Source organism: Schistocerca gregaria, chromosome 7 (assembly GCF_023897955.1).
Source record: "Schistocerca gregaria isolate iqSchGreg1 chromosome 7, iqSchGreg1.2, whole genome shotgun sequence".
In the NCBI taxonomy this organism is placed as follows: Eukaryota; Metazoa; Arthropoda; class Insecta; order Orthoptera; family Acrididae; genus Schistocerca; species Schistocerca gregaria.
The window spans coordinates 458897655-458912754 of NC_064926.1; the positions used below are offsets into that span (position 1 = coordinate 458897655).

Genomic DNA, 15100 nt, shown 5'->3' on the forward strand with positions numbered 1-15100 from the left:
ATGGCGTTCTACACTGCTGCAACTCAACTACGAGGTTATCCAGCGGTTCCTGTGTGCTCACACAGGTGCTTATGGCTGCGCTGGACAGCGTGGCGAGTCGACAAGCGGACTACCAGTTTTCTTTCTGTTCTTACACGTAGTAATTCAGTTCACAGATTGAGCCTCTTGAAGCCCTGGCCAACTTAAAGTATTCCCACTTAATGAAAACTAAAACTTAATTATCTCAAGCGTCTTACCCGGGTGCATACGTTGTTCATGGATAAAATACAAAATATAAAGTGAAATCGTAGGCTAAAATCATTATTTCAATGACTTCATGTCGCTGCGTTGGCCCCAGCACAGAATGACTGATGACATACTGTAGGCCAGCTGCCGCCGTTCGTGCAACCTTGGCAGGTTGGTTTTCTCTCCTCCAGCTGCTCAGGATGCAACGTCGCGGTTCAAATAAAAATCCTTGTGCAATAGTTTCCATAACAGTAATACAGGTACATTCCCGAATTCGTTGCAAACTTTTCCACGCAGCAGTGATCATTTACAAAAAGGTTTCCAAGACTTACATTGTATCGGGGGAATACAATAAATATTGAGGGAAGCAGCAGGTCATCTCTCATAACATAGCAACGGTCATCTTTAATGTAAAAAACATTTTGATGTGACGCGCTGGTCAATTTCTCCCCGCCGCTGTGTCATGCAACCTTCCTAATCGTCGGCGCCGGGGAAAAGTAAAATTATCCTTCACCTCGATGCTTTGACCGAGTCCAAAGCGTCGAACTCATGTTCTGCTACAGGCACTATTCGACCTTGTCTTAACACAGCGGCGTACATCAGGCGTCATGAAAGATTAAGGACTGAAGGGGAGTAGCACAACTCCAATTATTGTGAAACAAGACTCGAGATAAAGTTAAGTGTGTATATTTTGATAAAAACGCACAAAGATATTAATCATTAAGTTTACACTGTAGAACTAGGTGAAAAGGTACTGAAAGAGGTGGCAAAGATTATAGATATAAGATAGTTTGTATGTTCCTATTCGGTGCTTTACACGTGACATGTGGTCAGTGGTCTGGGGTTCTGCAGTGGTAAGTGCTCGTTGCCTGCAAAATCAACACACTTTATTTGATATTAAATCTTCTAGATCAAATAACACATTGAAACAGACTGTCAAAGAACTCTGCTACGTGAAACTGCAGGTGATGATCAGTTACCCAAAACAAAATAATTACATAAAACTCTTTCCGCTTTACAAGGAAAAAACACGTCATAGTGAGACCTCAGCTTATAAATGTAGCAATATCTTTTTTCCTATCTGGCATCTCATCAGTTAGTTCCAAGGAAGGAAATCTGACACTAAAGCCATTCATACTCAGTTAAAATACTTAATTATTCCACGCACTTACAAGCGTACAAACAAGAAAGAATTACTGTTACCAGTTAGCAGTATTCTGAGCTATTGATTACCTATAATGCGCCGAAGACACCCGAATTTCATGTAGAACACTGCTGCAGGAGGAATCAAACGACTAGGCCCCGCAATGGCTAAGTGCAACACTTATCCAAAGTAACCACACTTAAGCAGTGCCAAGCTATAACAAGAATCCTCTGGGTCTGTGAGTACTAGACACCGAGTGTGTCGAATGCCATGTTCAATGCCGAAGAGAGGTTAATACATAGTCCGCACATCTTGCGTGTCAAACGCTAGCTCTGCCGCGTGGGGCAGCCGCGCGGTCTATGGTGTCTTGTCAGGGCTCACACGGTTGCCCCCCGTCGGAATTTCGAGTCCTCCCTCGGGAATGGGTGTGTGAGTTGTCCTTAGCATAAGTTAGTTTAAATTAAATTAAGTAGCACGTAAGCTTAGGGACCGAGGACCTCAGCAGTTTGGTCCTATAAGATCTTACTATAAATTTCCAAATTTTTCAGACGTCACAGACGAGTGTTTCTTGCGCTCCATCCTTCTCCCGAACGCTGTACCAGGAGGGGAGGACTTGTAAGTTTTGCCACACTGACAATCGAGAATTTCTCCGTTACCTTTGAAATACTGGGAAAATAACGCAGAATTTTCTCACTAGGCGACTGTAGTACAACCGTAGATGCGCTAGGGGTTGTGACTGTAAAAGACTCTCGCCGTCATTGACTAAGAATTGTTCTGGCCAAGATGGCAGCTGTTTTCCCACGCTGTGTACGGAAAACCGATGGAGGCTCTAACATACATACTCAAGTGAGAGCGACCGTGGCCCTTTCCAGCTTTGCTCAGGACCTCTCCAGCGTCCTCATGCCTTTTGAAAACCCACTTTGTATCTCCGGCTTAGGTACCCCGCCACCTGAAGCGAAACCATTCGTCTTATACGGCCACGGAAACACGAATGTCCTTTCCCGTAATCCTTGCATTGTGGGTGCACAGCCCGCAGGCCTGTCACCAGTTACTTCCATGTCGTACCAACAGCGAGGAAATTCTGCTGTCACGTTCCAGACTTAAACAGATATAGGATAAGAAACCCTTTACTGTATAGCTACACTATTGTTGAGAAGCCGCTGGTAACAGTATCTGCCGTAAAATATCTAGGAATAACTATCCGGAGCGACCTTAAGTGGAATGACCACATAAAGAAAATAGTGGGAAAAGCAGATGAGGGACTCAGATCCATAGGAAGACTCTTAAGGAAGTGTAAATCATTTATGAAGGAAGTGGCTTACAAGAGGCTTTTTCGACCGATTCTTGAGAATTGTTCATCTATCTGGGATCCCTACCAGATAGGACTGATAGAACAGATGGAGAAGATCCAACGAAGAGAAGCACGTTTCGTCACGGGATGGTTTAGTCGGCACGAGAGCGTTACGGAGATGTTCAACAAACTCCATTGGCAGACGTTACAAGAGAGGCGTTGTGCATCACGGAGAGATTTACTATTGGAATTTCGAGAGAGCACTTTCCTGGAAGAGTCGACCAACATATTACTTCTCTCCATATACGAATATCGCTTAATTAACGTTAGCAGAAAATTCGAGAAATTAGAGCCATTACAGAAGCTTACCGACAATCATTCTTCAAACACACTATTCACGTGTGGAACAGGGTTGGAGGGCTGCGTTAGTTGTACGAAAAGTACCTTCCGTCACACATCATTAGGTGGCTTGTGGAGTATGATGTAGATGTTGATGCTGTGGCTTTTCCAGGGAGAGTTACGCTTAATAGTCCAGCAATCAATTTACATGCTGTCGCTTTGCGACGTGGGACTAAACAGCTACATCACAAGTTATTAATGGATTGTGAGGCAAGAAAAACAGCAGGCATAGGCAGTTAGAGAACACAAAACGCGGGAATGAATTTAAGACGAGCGCAGATCACCTTAACGGCGGCGTGTAGACGCCGGTGGTCCAGATGTGATCATAATTACGAGCTGCCATTGTTATTCTGAATCATGTAGTCGTCGCAGCTACAAAGCAACAAGAACATTAACTGTTTCTCACACTAACAGGCAATTTTCTGTCGAACCTATTGGCGACTAACTTGTCTCAAAATGGCGCCTAAACGCCAGGAGTATGACGTCTGAAGGGTGATTATACCAGCCACGGAAAACGCCTCTTTGGCTGCCAGTTAGGCAGAGCTCTACATGGTAATGTTTAATTTCCCTGTCTTGGCCTTGACAGAACAATCGGGCCCGACTGACCGCCGTGTCATCCTTTGCCTAGGATTTCGTCGGATGCTATATGGAGGGGCATGTGTTCAGCACACCGATCTCCCGGTCGTTGCTGGGTGCCTTGACCTTGGAACCTCTGCTAATCGGTCACGTAGCTCCTCAGTTGGGCTAACAAGCTGCCGTGGGGAATATTTAAACTTCGGATTTCGAAGATAACGGCTGCGCAGAAGGCTCTACGTCTCATAGCCAAGGTAGCTATACTGATATGCAAAGTTTTCGGCAGCTTGCTTATTGGTGTCAGATTGCCAAACACTTCTTCTGACGGCCAGAACAGCTTCCTGGAGCCTTGCTGGTGTATTCATAAGCGAAGCACCGCTCAAACGTAGATGAAGGGCTCTATTACAATGGAAAACTCCATCTCGGCAAAATGTACTAGCTTTGGCTGTTTAAGTTCGAAGATTTTGAAAATACTCCGCACGGGGTAGCCACGTGGCCTGAGGCGCCTTGCCACGGTTGGCGCGGCTCCCCCCCCCTCCCCCTCCCCTCTCCCACCTTTCGGAAGTTCGAGTCCTCCCTTGTGGATGTATATGTGTGTTGTCCTTAGTGTGTAAGCCTAGGGACCGATGACATCAGCAGTTTAATCCCTTAGGAACGTGCCACAAATTTGAACATACGGCTTGTAGTCACGAGTGATTACGATCTTTTTCCCAACCTGTAGGATTTTTGTTTGTTTGTTTGGTGGAAAGCGTTATGGAGATAACAAAACACTGGAGAGGACGTTATGACTAGTACAACAACTTGGCAGCAATTGATTAATGAAAAGACATATAAAAACATGTGGAGCTGCATGACAAATGAAATTTGAACGCAAACTACGACATGAAACTCGTACATGGAAAATAGATAAGATATCAACATATATTGTAAAATAAGTTTTCTTTCATTATCTTGAATAAAAATGTCTGGAGAAGCACACGTTCTTAACTCTTAGAATCACTCTCCTATACCTGTGCTTTACAAGCGACCATAAGATGTTTAGAATTTGACACGGCAAGTGGGCTGAGAAATTTTATGCAACGGATCCGTCACGGAAAACTTCGCAGCCATAAGATATTTAGCGGTTGGGGGTACACTGCGTCCCAGAACCATCTGAACAGTTATCGCTCCTCGCCTCCTCGTTCCATCGGCCAATAATATGCGCAGAAAAAATTGTCAGCGCCTGTCCGTAAGCCTGAGTTTCGGTAATATAACTTTTGTGGTTATTATACGACATACACGTTTGAACGAAGAATGCCTTATCATGAAAGCGGTCTTATCATGAAAGCTCACCAGACGAAATATATGTCACCGCTTTAAAAGAGCACACAGGCCGCTTTGCAGCGCTGTAGCTGGTCTAGAATAGTAACTTTTGTTGACATCTTATGAACGTTACACAGTTGGTTCAACATTTTAAATCTGAGCAATAGACGTGTTTTAACGCTTTAACACGCCAATGGCGTAAAATGCACATTGAAAGTGAACATACAAATTATTAATTCACAAGAAAGTATTTCGTCATGAATCATAAGTAGTCTTTCAGTTTCTATATCTATGATCTTTGTCCATTGGTGGTACTCGCGTTGTGGCTAAGTGTTCCTGGAAGCCGACTCCGTGTTGAGGGATGCCTTGTTCGGTCGGCTGCTGCAGCTACTTGCCCAGGTCTTGACCCGTTCTCTTTCTGCGTCTTGATGTTGGTTGGTGATGTTAAACAGTTTGCTCCTACACGTTGTTGCAGACATTTGTCACTTTTTTTTAGTGGCTTTGTCTACTGCTTTACTTAGGTTCAAATGGCTCTGAGCACTATGGGACTTAACATCTGAGGTCATCAGTCCCCTAGAACTTAGAACTACTTAAACCTAATTAACCTAAGGACATCACACACATCCATGCCCGAGGCAGGATTCGAACCTGCGACCGTAGCGGTCGCGCAGTTCCAGACTGAAGCGCTAGAACCGCATGGCTACACCGGCCTGCTGCTTTACTTAGGAATTTCATAAGTATTTCTTTAGATAGTATATTTTTGTGTTTTTTTTCCTTTATATTCCTTAGAGACTGTAATTTCTCGGTGTGTCGCAAATGGAAGATGGAGTGTGGTGTGTAGGCAACATAATCGCCTGCATGCAGGGAATGGCTCAAAGACTGGTGCAGTGATTGCTGATGCCTCAAAATGGCTCGGCCGCAGTATTCTTTTACTAGTCTTCCAAGCGTCTGCGAAAGTTCGACACAATATCCTGTGCTCCAGAGTACGTGTGTTCACTACAGCCGTCTGCCTGCATCAGGTGTGTGGTTGCCAATTTTTCATTAGTTTCTGTGGTCCTGTTAATAACCTTTTACCATGTCCTGCGGACCTCTGGTGGTGAGAAACGCGCCGAGACGCTCTCCCGTGCGATATTCTAACGACACTACGGAAATTTCGACTCAATAAAATTTGTGAGTCTGTTCCCCAAACAGCACCATATACTTCCTTTGCTGTCTTGTCTCCGGATTGAGGGCACTTCTTGTTACGAAAGTCTTCTGTATGCATTAGTGTCGTATGTAGCAGAGTGCAGATTAGAACTATTTGTCGTCAATGGACGCAGCTCCGGACTTGTCCGTGATGCATTACTGTTCAAAGACAGTTGTATGTACTCTACACACTCCCGTGGAAATTGATTGTGCAAAGTTAAGTAATTTTTTTATCATTCTTATAATAAAGTCAACTAATGCTTCACACATTGTAGTTCCCGTTATCCATCCCCCTGAGCAATCAAAGAACCCGCAGTTGTAACCAGACAGTTGTAGTTTCATCAGGTCATAACAGGTTGTACGAGGTTTGGAACTTAAATAGTGGCCACTATTTATTCACAACCAGTACAAAAGAGCTACATGTTTTCACCTGTTTGTGTCCTTCAAAGTAGCCATCAGCGTTGTGTAGAACCCGTTGCCAGCGATGTGGAAGGCGTGGTATACCGTTAGCAGAGCCTGTTCTGTTGATGGTGAAAATGGAGCTGTCTACTCCCTGACGAATCTCTGGAACAGTTCTGAAGAGAATGTCACGAAGTGGTACACTTCCTCTTCGGAATCAAATCAAAGTGCGGGGAGTATGGTGGATGGTACCGTACTTCCCAGTCCCATCGACCAAAAAGAGCAGCCACAGCTTTTATCCTAACGCATTACTTTCTCCACGGCAGACGGGCAATGCACAGTATTACTGTTCGTTTCTGAAGCATCACCTGTGACCAACTTTGCGAAAGAAGCGGCGACACTTTCTGCGCAACCCACGCATCACTTTGGATGACAATGCGCGGGCGCATACAGCGCAATCTGTGGCAGCTCTGTTCGGTCGGTGGGACTGGGAAGTACTGTACCATTCATCATACTCCTGGGACTTAATTCCTTGTGACTTTGATTTGATTCCGAAGATGAAGGAACCACTTCGTGGCATTCGCTCCAGAGATTCGACAGGCAGTAGTCTGCTCCATTCGCACCATCAACAAAACAAGGCTCTGCTAAAGGTATACTACGCCTTCCACATTGCTGGCAACGGGTTATACACAACGCTGGTGACTACTTTGGAGGATAGTACCAGCTGCAAACATGTAACTCTTTTGTATCGGTTGTGAATAAATAGTTGCCACTATTTAAGTTCCAACCCTCGTGTATCAACCCGGACTGTGAAGTATGTCTACAAGGACACTCTCTGCAGTATAACATGGCATAAGAACATTGCTCGTAAAATGATCCTAACACGAGACTAGCGTCATGCCGAGTCGGTATCAGCAGGTTTAGAACCTAAGGGGAACTGCTGCTGAAAGTGAATGTTGGTACATCTCAATCAGTTTTCGAGCGAACATTGCGAAGGGAACTGCATGCAAAGGACATATGGAGTCGGGTAACTCGCAAAAGGCGCCACTTAGAAGTTGCACATCTCCAATGAGCCAAACATCACCAACACAGAAAGCCGATATCGCATGGCTGGAGGCGTGCACCGTGGCCCCTCGAGGGCACTCATGAACCAGTGAGTGAGGCGGTTAACCCTCGCTGTGACGATGGTGTAGTGCAGGCCGGAGGTGGCTCTTTCATGTTTCAGGGGTGCTTTCCACGTCGCGTCTTTGACACACTCATTCATGTTACCGAGAAATTTGATCTGCTGCTCAAGAGGATAGTCGCCGTCACACTCTTATGAAGCCAGCCACTTGTTTAAGCAAATAGTAATTATTGTGACACGTTCGATTTTAGCTACGTGTACCGTTACGTCAAATGGACGTCATTCTCTTAACAGTGTTGTATAATCCATCTTATATTAACTTCATATGAAACTTAAAGATCTTTCACAGCAAGGATTTAAACAATAGCAATTTCCCTTCTACATTTTTCATAGAATTCAGGGAAATTAAAGTACAACATTTTCCCCCTTTCTTCATCACACACATTTTTAATAAGTTAGGAATTATTATTACGGGTTGTTTCAATATTCTTGGAAACGAAGTGTTACCCTTCCTTCTACATTTTCTTGGTGAGTGTACTGCAGGGCTTAATTTTGGCTGGAACGCTCCGGGACGGCATTCCAGCACAGCCCAGAAAATTTAAGTTTCTACCTGTACGGATAAAACTTGTGATTTCTCTTTCAATCACTATAATGAAAGTTAGGAACGACAAAATCTGAGTGCAAAATTTTACTTGTAGTCTGTCCACATAGCTGTGTCACATGCGATGGGTAGGACAGGAGAAAGATCATGGCCGCCGCAGGGTCAGGAGACGGTGAGAGGGAGAGGTGCTTTTCTGTTTCTCTTGCATTGATACCAGCTCAGACGCCACATAATGGTCAGTTTCTATGGTTCCAAAGGCACTCTGCATTAACGTTTCCTGAAGGCGTATTATTGCTGGATTTGTAATCAAATGTGTTGCTTGATTGTAGTAATGAATGCGAACTTAATCATGTATTAATACAACTCAAAGAGTATAAGAAAAATGAAATTTAAAGCACTTACTAAACATCTAGCTCCATTTCTCACGTCACATGGTATTTTATTTTTCCTTACTCTTCGGGAAGTCGGAATTGTACGGCACCCAGATGGGCCCTGTATATCTCACCGTCATTCACCGCTAAATGTTTTATCAATTGATACTGGACATACGTTCACGGTTCAGCTACAGTGCAACTGTTTGTACGCTGCAGGTGACAGCACTGGAAAACGCGAGACCGACATGTAAAATTTTAGAAATTAAGCACTGGTATACTATGGACACTCCTAGTTGAAAACCTGACGCCGACACCTAAAAATTTCAAAATTAAGTAATGTTGTACTGTGGTCACTCCTGACTTCAAAGATGACAGTAGTCTCATTCATGGGAGTGCACGCATCCTTTTCTCATTTGATGAACTGTCACGCATTTTATCACAACTCGACTTGGCTGCTAAATCATCCGATCTTAATCCCAAACAAACTGGAACTATTTGCAACAGTGAGGCCCGCATTTCGTGGTCGTGCGGTAGAGTTCTCGCTTCCCACGCCCTGGTTCCCGGGTTCGATTCCCGACGGGGTCAGGGATTTTCTCTGCCTCGTGATGGCTGGGTGTTGTGTGATGTCCTTAGGTTAGTTAAGTTTAAGTAGTTCTAAGTTCTAGGGGACTGATGACCATAGATGTTGAGTCCTATAGTGCTCAGAGCCATTTGAACCATTTTTTTGCAACAGTGGGTGAAAAGTAGCAGTCAACATCTCCGCAGTTTCGTACCTATGGGATCTAATCTGAATCTAGCTCATACTCCGAAAGCCACCTCACGGCGCTTGGTGGAGGGCATGTCTGGTACCACTAACTCACCCCACCATCCATGTTCCACTCGCGAATAGCGCGTGGGAAGAACGATTGTCAGTAAGCTTCGGTATTAGCTCTAATTTTTCGAATTTTTCGAGCGTAGTCTTTTCGCGAGAGGTATGTGGAAGAATTAATATGTTGTCCCACTCTTGCCGGAACGTTCTCTCTCGAAATTTCAGTAGTAAACCTCTCTGTGATGCATAACGCCTCTCTTGTTACGTCTGCCAATGAAGTTGGTTGAGCATCTCTGTAACGCTTTTCCGCTGACTAATGGCCCCACTCTTCGTTGGACCTTCTCTATCTTTTCTATCAATCCTTCCTGATAAGGATCCCAGATTGATGAACAATACTCAATCATCGGTCGAAAAAGTGCCGTGTAAGCCACTTCCTTCGTGGATGAGTTACATTGCGTTAAGATCCTTCCTATGAATCTCATACTGACATCTGCTTTTCCTACTTTTTGCTTTATGTGATCATTCTGCCTAAGGTCGCTCTGGATAGCTGCTCATAGACATTTTACGGTAGGTACTATTTCCAGTAATTTGTCATCAATAGCGTAGTTGTGTAGTTGTAGATTTCTTTTCCAGTGTGTGTTGCATGTTACACTCATTTACTTTAGGGTCAACTTGCAGAGCCTGTGCCATTCATCAGTACTCTGCAGGTCATTCTGCGTATCGATACTGTGTTCTGGCATTGCTTCTTTGTTATGGACAGTCGCATGTATATTGTAAACAGAAACTATGCTATCACATTTCCTTGGGATATTGCTAAATTGCTGTTACATCAATATGTCCCTAAAGTGGGATGTATCACTCCCGAAGAAACTTAATGACCCCTACCTCGCCGAACTGAAGTAACTATTAAGGCTAGGGCCGACGTCACACGGTATAATATGAGACTACATTTTTTTTTCCATTGTGTGCTGTAACGTGGCCTCTCGGAATTTAGAGAATAAGGTTATCTGGAATGTATAGCTGTGGACGAATCAACAACGTCGCATAAGCCCACAGCATAAAACAAGGAGGACGTGTTTAGAAGTTACTCCGGGACATTGTCACCCATTCAGATGATTTTGAAATTTTGGACAACACCGAGTCACCCTTATTCTCCCTTGCTAACCGAATACTGAGAGTGAACTTTGCTTTTGCCATCAGGATCCTACCCGGTATCCTCCGAGAAGTACGTCGAAGAACACTGCCACCGCCTCCAAGCGTCATCAACGTGAATATGACGAGGACTTCTCTTACTTACCCATTACGACAAGTGCAGCTATTCTTCGAATATCATCGATCTGTTTCGTATTCCAAATTGATAAAGATGTAGTATCAATGAATAGTACTCAGGGTAGAAAGGAAGATTGGGCTTTAGTGTCTCGTCGACCACTAGGTCATTGAATATGGAGAACAAGGACGCTCTGGGGATGGAAATCAGGCTTGTGCTTTTCAATGGAACTACCCCAGTATGGCTGTAAGGGATTCTGTGAATCCGCGGTAGAGGTGAACCTGAACCGCCCTCCCGTCTAATGCGAATTCAGTTTGCCGTCTCGCTCAGTAATACTAAAGAGCTTTTCGAACAGAAAAGCCATAATGATAGTAGTTAAATATCACTCAGCACCAGGAATTAATAAAATCGTTAACAGTGGCGGTAGTGCAGTTAATAATAGCATTTTCCCCGGCCTAGTTTGGTTCCTGACGTTGTAGATTTTTTCGCCCTAGCTGCAGTAACTGCGTGATGCAGAGACTGCTCTTTGGTCGACTTGATTCTTCAGGGTCTCTGAGGAAAAATGCCTTCGCTTCAGCTTTCACCTGGGCTCTTCTGCTACAATTGAGGATGGCTCAGTGGATGCGGCACTGGTCTCTCATTTGGGAATAGCGTTGTGCGAATACCCACCCAGCCATCGATAATTACCTTTTTGACGGTTTTCCTTAACCATTTCTGGCTAATGCCAGGATGATCAATTTGGAAAGATACAACCAGTTTTCTTCCAAGTCCTTATTTATTCCGAGCCTGAGGTTCGTCACTAATGATGGCCGTCGAAGGAATGTTAAATCATCATTGTCCTTCAACCACTACAAAAAGTATTAATGATTTTTAGAAATACAACAGGACAGTGTGGTTGGTACTACCTTAACATAACCCACGTCAACAGAAGTTCTGGAGGTGAGGACCCAAACACATGTTTGTGCTGTGATGCACGACCTGTAGAAAGCCGTATCGAATCTGATGGTAAATAAATTTTCACCGACTGTTTATGGCAGACAAGGAGTGAAAAGCTAATGACCTAAAATTTCTGATCACCATAGCTTATATCAAACTTCTGCGTTACACTCAAATCAGTCGGTATTGTCTTATGGAGTGAAACCATATGACACTGTCGTTGGTGACCCGTCACATTGACTTTAATCCTGGTAACATAGTGCCGTCATACGGAAGTCCTCAAAATTATAAGTTTTCATATAAAGTTAAAACCTATAAATCATTTCATCCCACCATCTGCTATCAACCGCCTTAAAGTATAAGTTCGGAGGTAATTGCAATGTGGGACATTGTAACACAGTTCCTAGTTTCAGATGGGTTGATGGGATCACCTTGAACAGCTTCCGTCGATAAAGAATCGATCTGTTGACGCTTCTGCCGGTAGAATGCTCTCAAAAGGACTGTGGAGAACTAGTACACGACATGAAATTTTAAAAAATGGCTCTGAACACTACGGGACTTAACATCTGAGGTCATCAGTCCCCTAGAACTTAGAACTACTTAAACCTAACTAATCTAAGGACATCACACACATCTATGGCCGAGGCAGGTTTCGAACATGCGACCGTAGCAGTCGCGCGGTTCCGGACTGAAGCGCCTAGAACCGCTCGGTCACAATGGCCGAAATTAGGATCATCTCAATTTTTTCTTCTGTGGTTGCAATAATGATCGTCCACATGTACGTCTGTTCTCCAAATGATAGGTAGATGTGCAGGTAATAAACACTGCGCGAGTATCATAATGTTTAGAACCGTTATTTGTTCTACATCTGCACGATATGTGAGCTCCGTTCCGCAATATATTCTCCGTTCGCTACACGGCCACGGTGGCACGTAGACTGTTCGATATGTGGAGGAATATAACGTTGCGAATGGGGCTTCCAATTAGACGATATGAAATACTGACCTGTTCTACCCTCGCAGCATGGAGGTAGGGTCGCACGTCACATTGAATATTCAAGGGCCATTGAGTAGCATGTAGTAAATTACGAGATTACAGCGCCATCTGTTGCGAAACTAAGAAAATGCTTCAGACAAAACGATGTAGATTTGGCCGTAGTGTCGTAAACTGCAGTCCAAAACTGCTCTTCCCACTGAATATTTCAAAGTCGCCCCTTACCCGTCCCTTCCCCCTCCGCCCTCCCTCCTTCCTACACCCAAGAACGTGTATGATATTTTTGTTCCTTGAATGTCCCCGTCCGAGACAAAAAGGTGGTATAACTATGTTTGATCCGATGTGTAGTTTTAGAGATATATCAATGTCTTCAGTTAAAACGAAGACCTTGTAGATACGATTTCACAATTGTCTTGCTCTTTACTTTGCTTTTATACCGCGTGATCCACGTAAAATACTCGACTGAAGTACTTAACTTCAAACAACACAGCAGACTTGGTTTGGCACATGCCGAAAAAGCAGCCCAATCATAGAAGCTTTGTTTAAAGATAACCCACAAGATAGTGAAACATTACGGTTACATGTAAACACTTCGTAATGATTAATTATTATTTAAATCAGTAATTTTTCATTATGCTCTAGTTTTGTTTTCTCTCTCTTGAAAGAGAACAGAACACTTTCAGTTTATTTTTCTCTTACATTTTATGCAAAAGTATCTACCGGGAGATCAAAAAGTCAGTATAAATCTGAAAACTGAATAAATCACGGACTAATGTAGATAGAGAGGTACAAATTGACACTCATGTTTGGAATGACATGGGGTTTTGTTAGAATCAAAATAATACAAAAGTTCAAAAAATGTCCGACATATGGCGCTTCCTCTGATCAGAATAGCAATAATTAGCATAACAAAGTAAGACAAAGCAAAGATGATGTTCTTTACAGGAAATACTCAATATGTCCACCATCATTCCTCAACAATAACTGTAGTCGAGGAATAATGTCGTGAACAGCACTGTAAAGCATGTCTGGAGTTATCGTGAGGCATTGGCGTCGGATGTTGTCTTTCAGCATCCATAGAGATGTCGGTCGAACACAATACACTTGCGACTTCAGGTAACCCCAAAGCCAATAATCGCACGGACTGAGGTCTGGAAATATGGGATACCAAGCATGACGAAAGTGGCGGCTGAGCACATGATCATCACCAAACGACTCGCATCTGTCGGACATTTTGTGAACTTTGTTTTTTTTTTTTTTTGGTTCTAATAAAACCCCATGTCATTCCAAGCATGTGTGTCATTTTTACCTCTCTATCTACATTATTTCGTGGTTTATTAAGTTTTCAAATTTATACTGACTTTTTGATCACCCGGTATAATAAACGACACCATAAAATAATATAAATTAATTTCTTGCCTTCTTGGTCTCAGGTACTCACAAGAGCCGGCACGCCAGTCGGGAACGAGAGAGCAGAGAGGGCTGTGAAGAAGACGGCAGCCAACTGCTCGCTGAGAGACCTCTCTCCAGGACGACAACGCTTCAGCAGCGACCTTTACGCGAAGAGGGCGCAGGCGCCGCCCCCGACTGGCCGCAGCTCAGTTCTACAGCAGCGTCAAGACCAGCAACTAGGACAGAAGTGTCAACACTTGTTACTTTGTTCGTACATTCTATGTAGCTCAAACATGGACATGTTATACTGAAGAATCTTGCTTTATTGTCAGCTACTTTTCGTAATAAAAGTTATTAATACAATTTGGTTGAATTTCTGTCTAGCGGTAGGAGAAAGCTGGTTTGTTAGACACCCCATATAAGCAGGACTCGACAGCTAGAAAAGACATATTTTTCAAATCGTCACATATGGAAAATGTAACAGACATTTACATGATAGAATTATACTACCTCAAATTTTACACTGTATACAACTAAGAATACATTTGCATAGATTCTCAGCTATCTAGGTTAGGTTAATCTCACTTTTCCTGGTCGCAGTTGTGTTTTTAAGACACTCAGAGATAAATATAAAGTGTAAATAGAAATCAAATCACGTTATTATGCAGACGGATGGTTGATATAGTGTCTTGTGAAATCACCGATAACAACGGTGAACATAGCTCGTTGAAACAAGGGAAATACGCCATTCCTAATTACTGCAGAAAGAGAGGACTGTGTGCTGTTATGACCTTCGAGGCAAGAGCCGCGTACAGCGCACGCACGTGGTACAGCGTTTTAGTCGGGCAGACTGTCGCACAAAAGGTACGTAATAAGTGCGCGAGGGATTTCTTATGTCTCGAGAACGCTCTCCGAGCAGACGAGGCTAGTTGCCGGGGCCAAGAGCGTCCCCCTCTGTCGCCGCTTCCCCAGAACTGGTTTCCTCTCGCTATCGGACTCTCATTTCCAAGTTTAATTGATTTTGAACCTGTTCTCAGATACTTATCCCAGATGGTTCGCCGCTGCTTATTTGACAAATTAAAGAGTGC

At 43.6% G+C, this 15100-nt stretch overlaps 1 protein-coding gene across 1 annotated transcript in view; it reads left to right on the forward strand.

Annotated features, from left to right (window-relative positions):
• The window catches only part of LOC126281370 (uncharacterized), a 440712-nt gene extending 426337 nt beyond the window's left edge, over positions 1 to 14375 (forward strand). Inside the window, exon 3 of the mRNA XM_049980285.1 lies at positions 14054 to 14375. Within this exon, the coding sequence (XP_049836242.1) occupies positions 14054 to 14298 (245 nt within the window). The 3' untranslated portion in view covers positions 14299 to 14375. The remainder of the gene's footprint in view (positions 1 to 14053) is intronic.
• Positions 14376 to 15100: the final 725 nt, after the last annotated feature.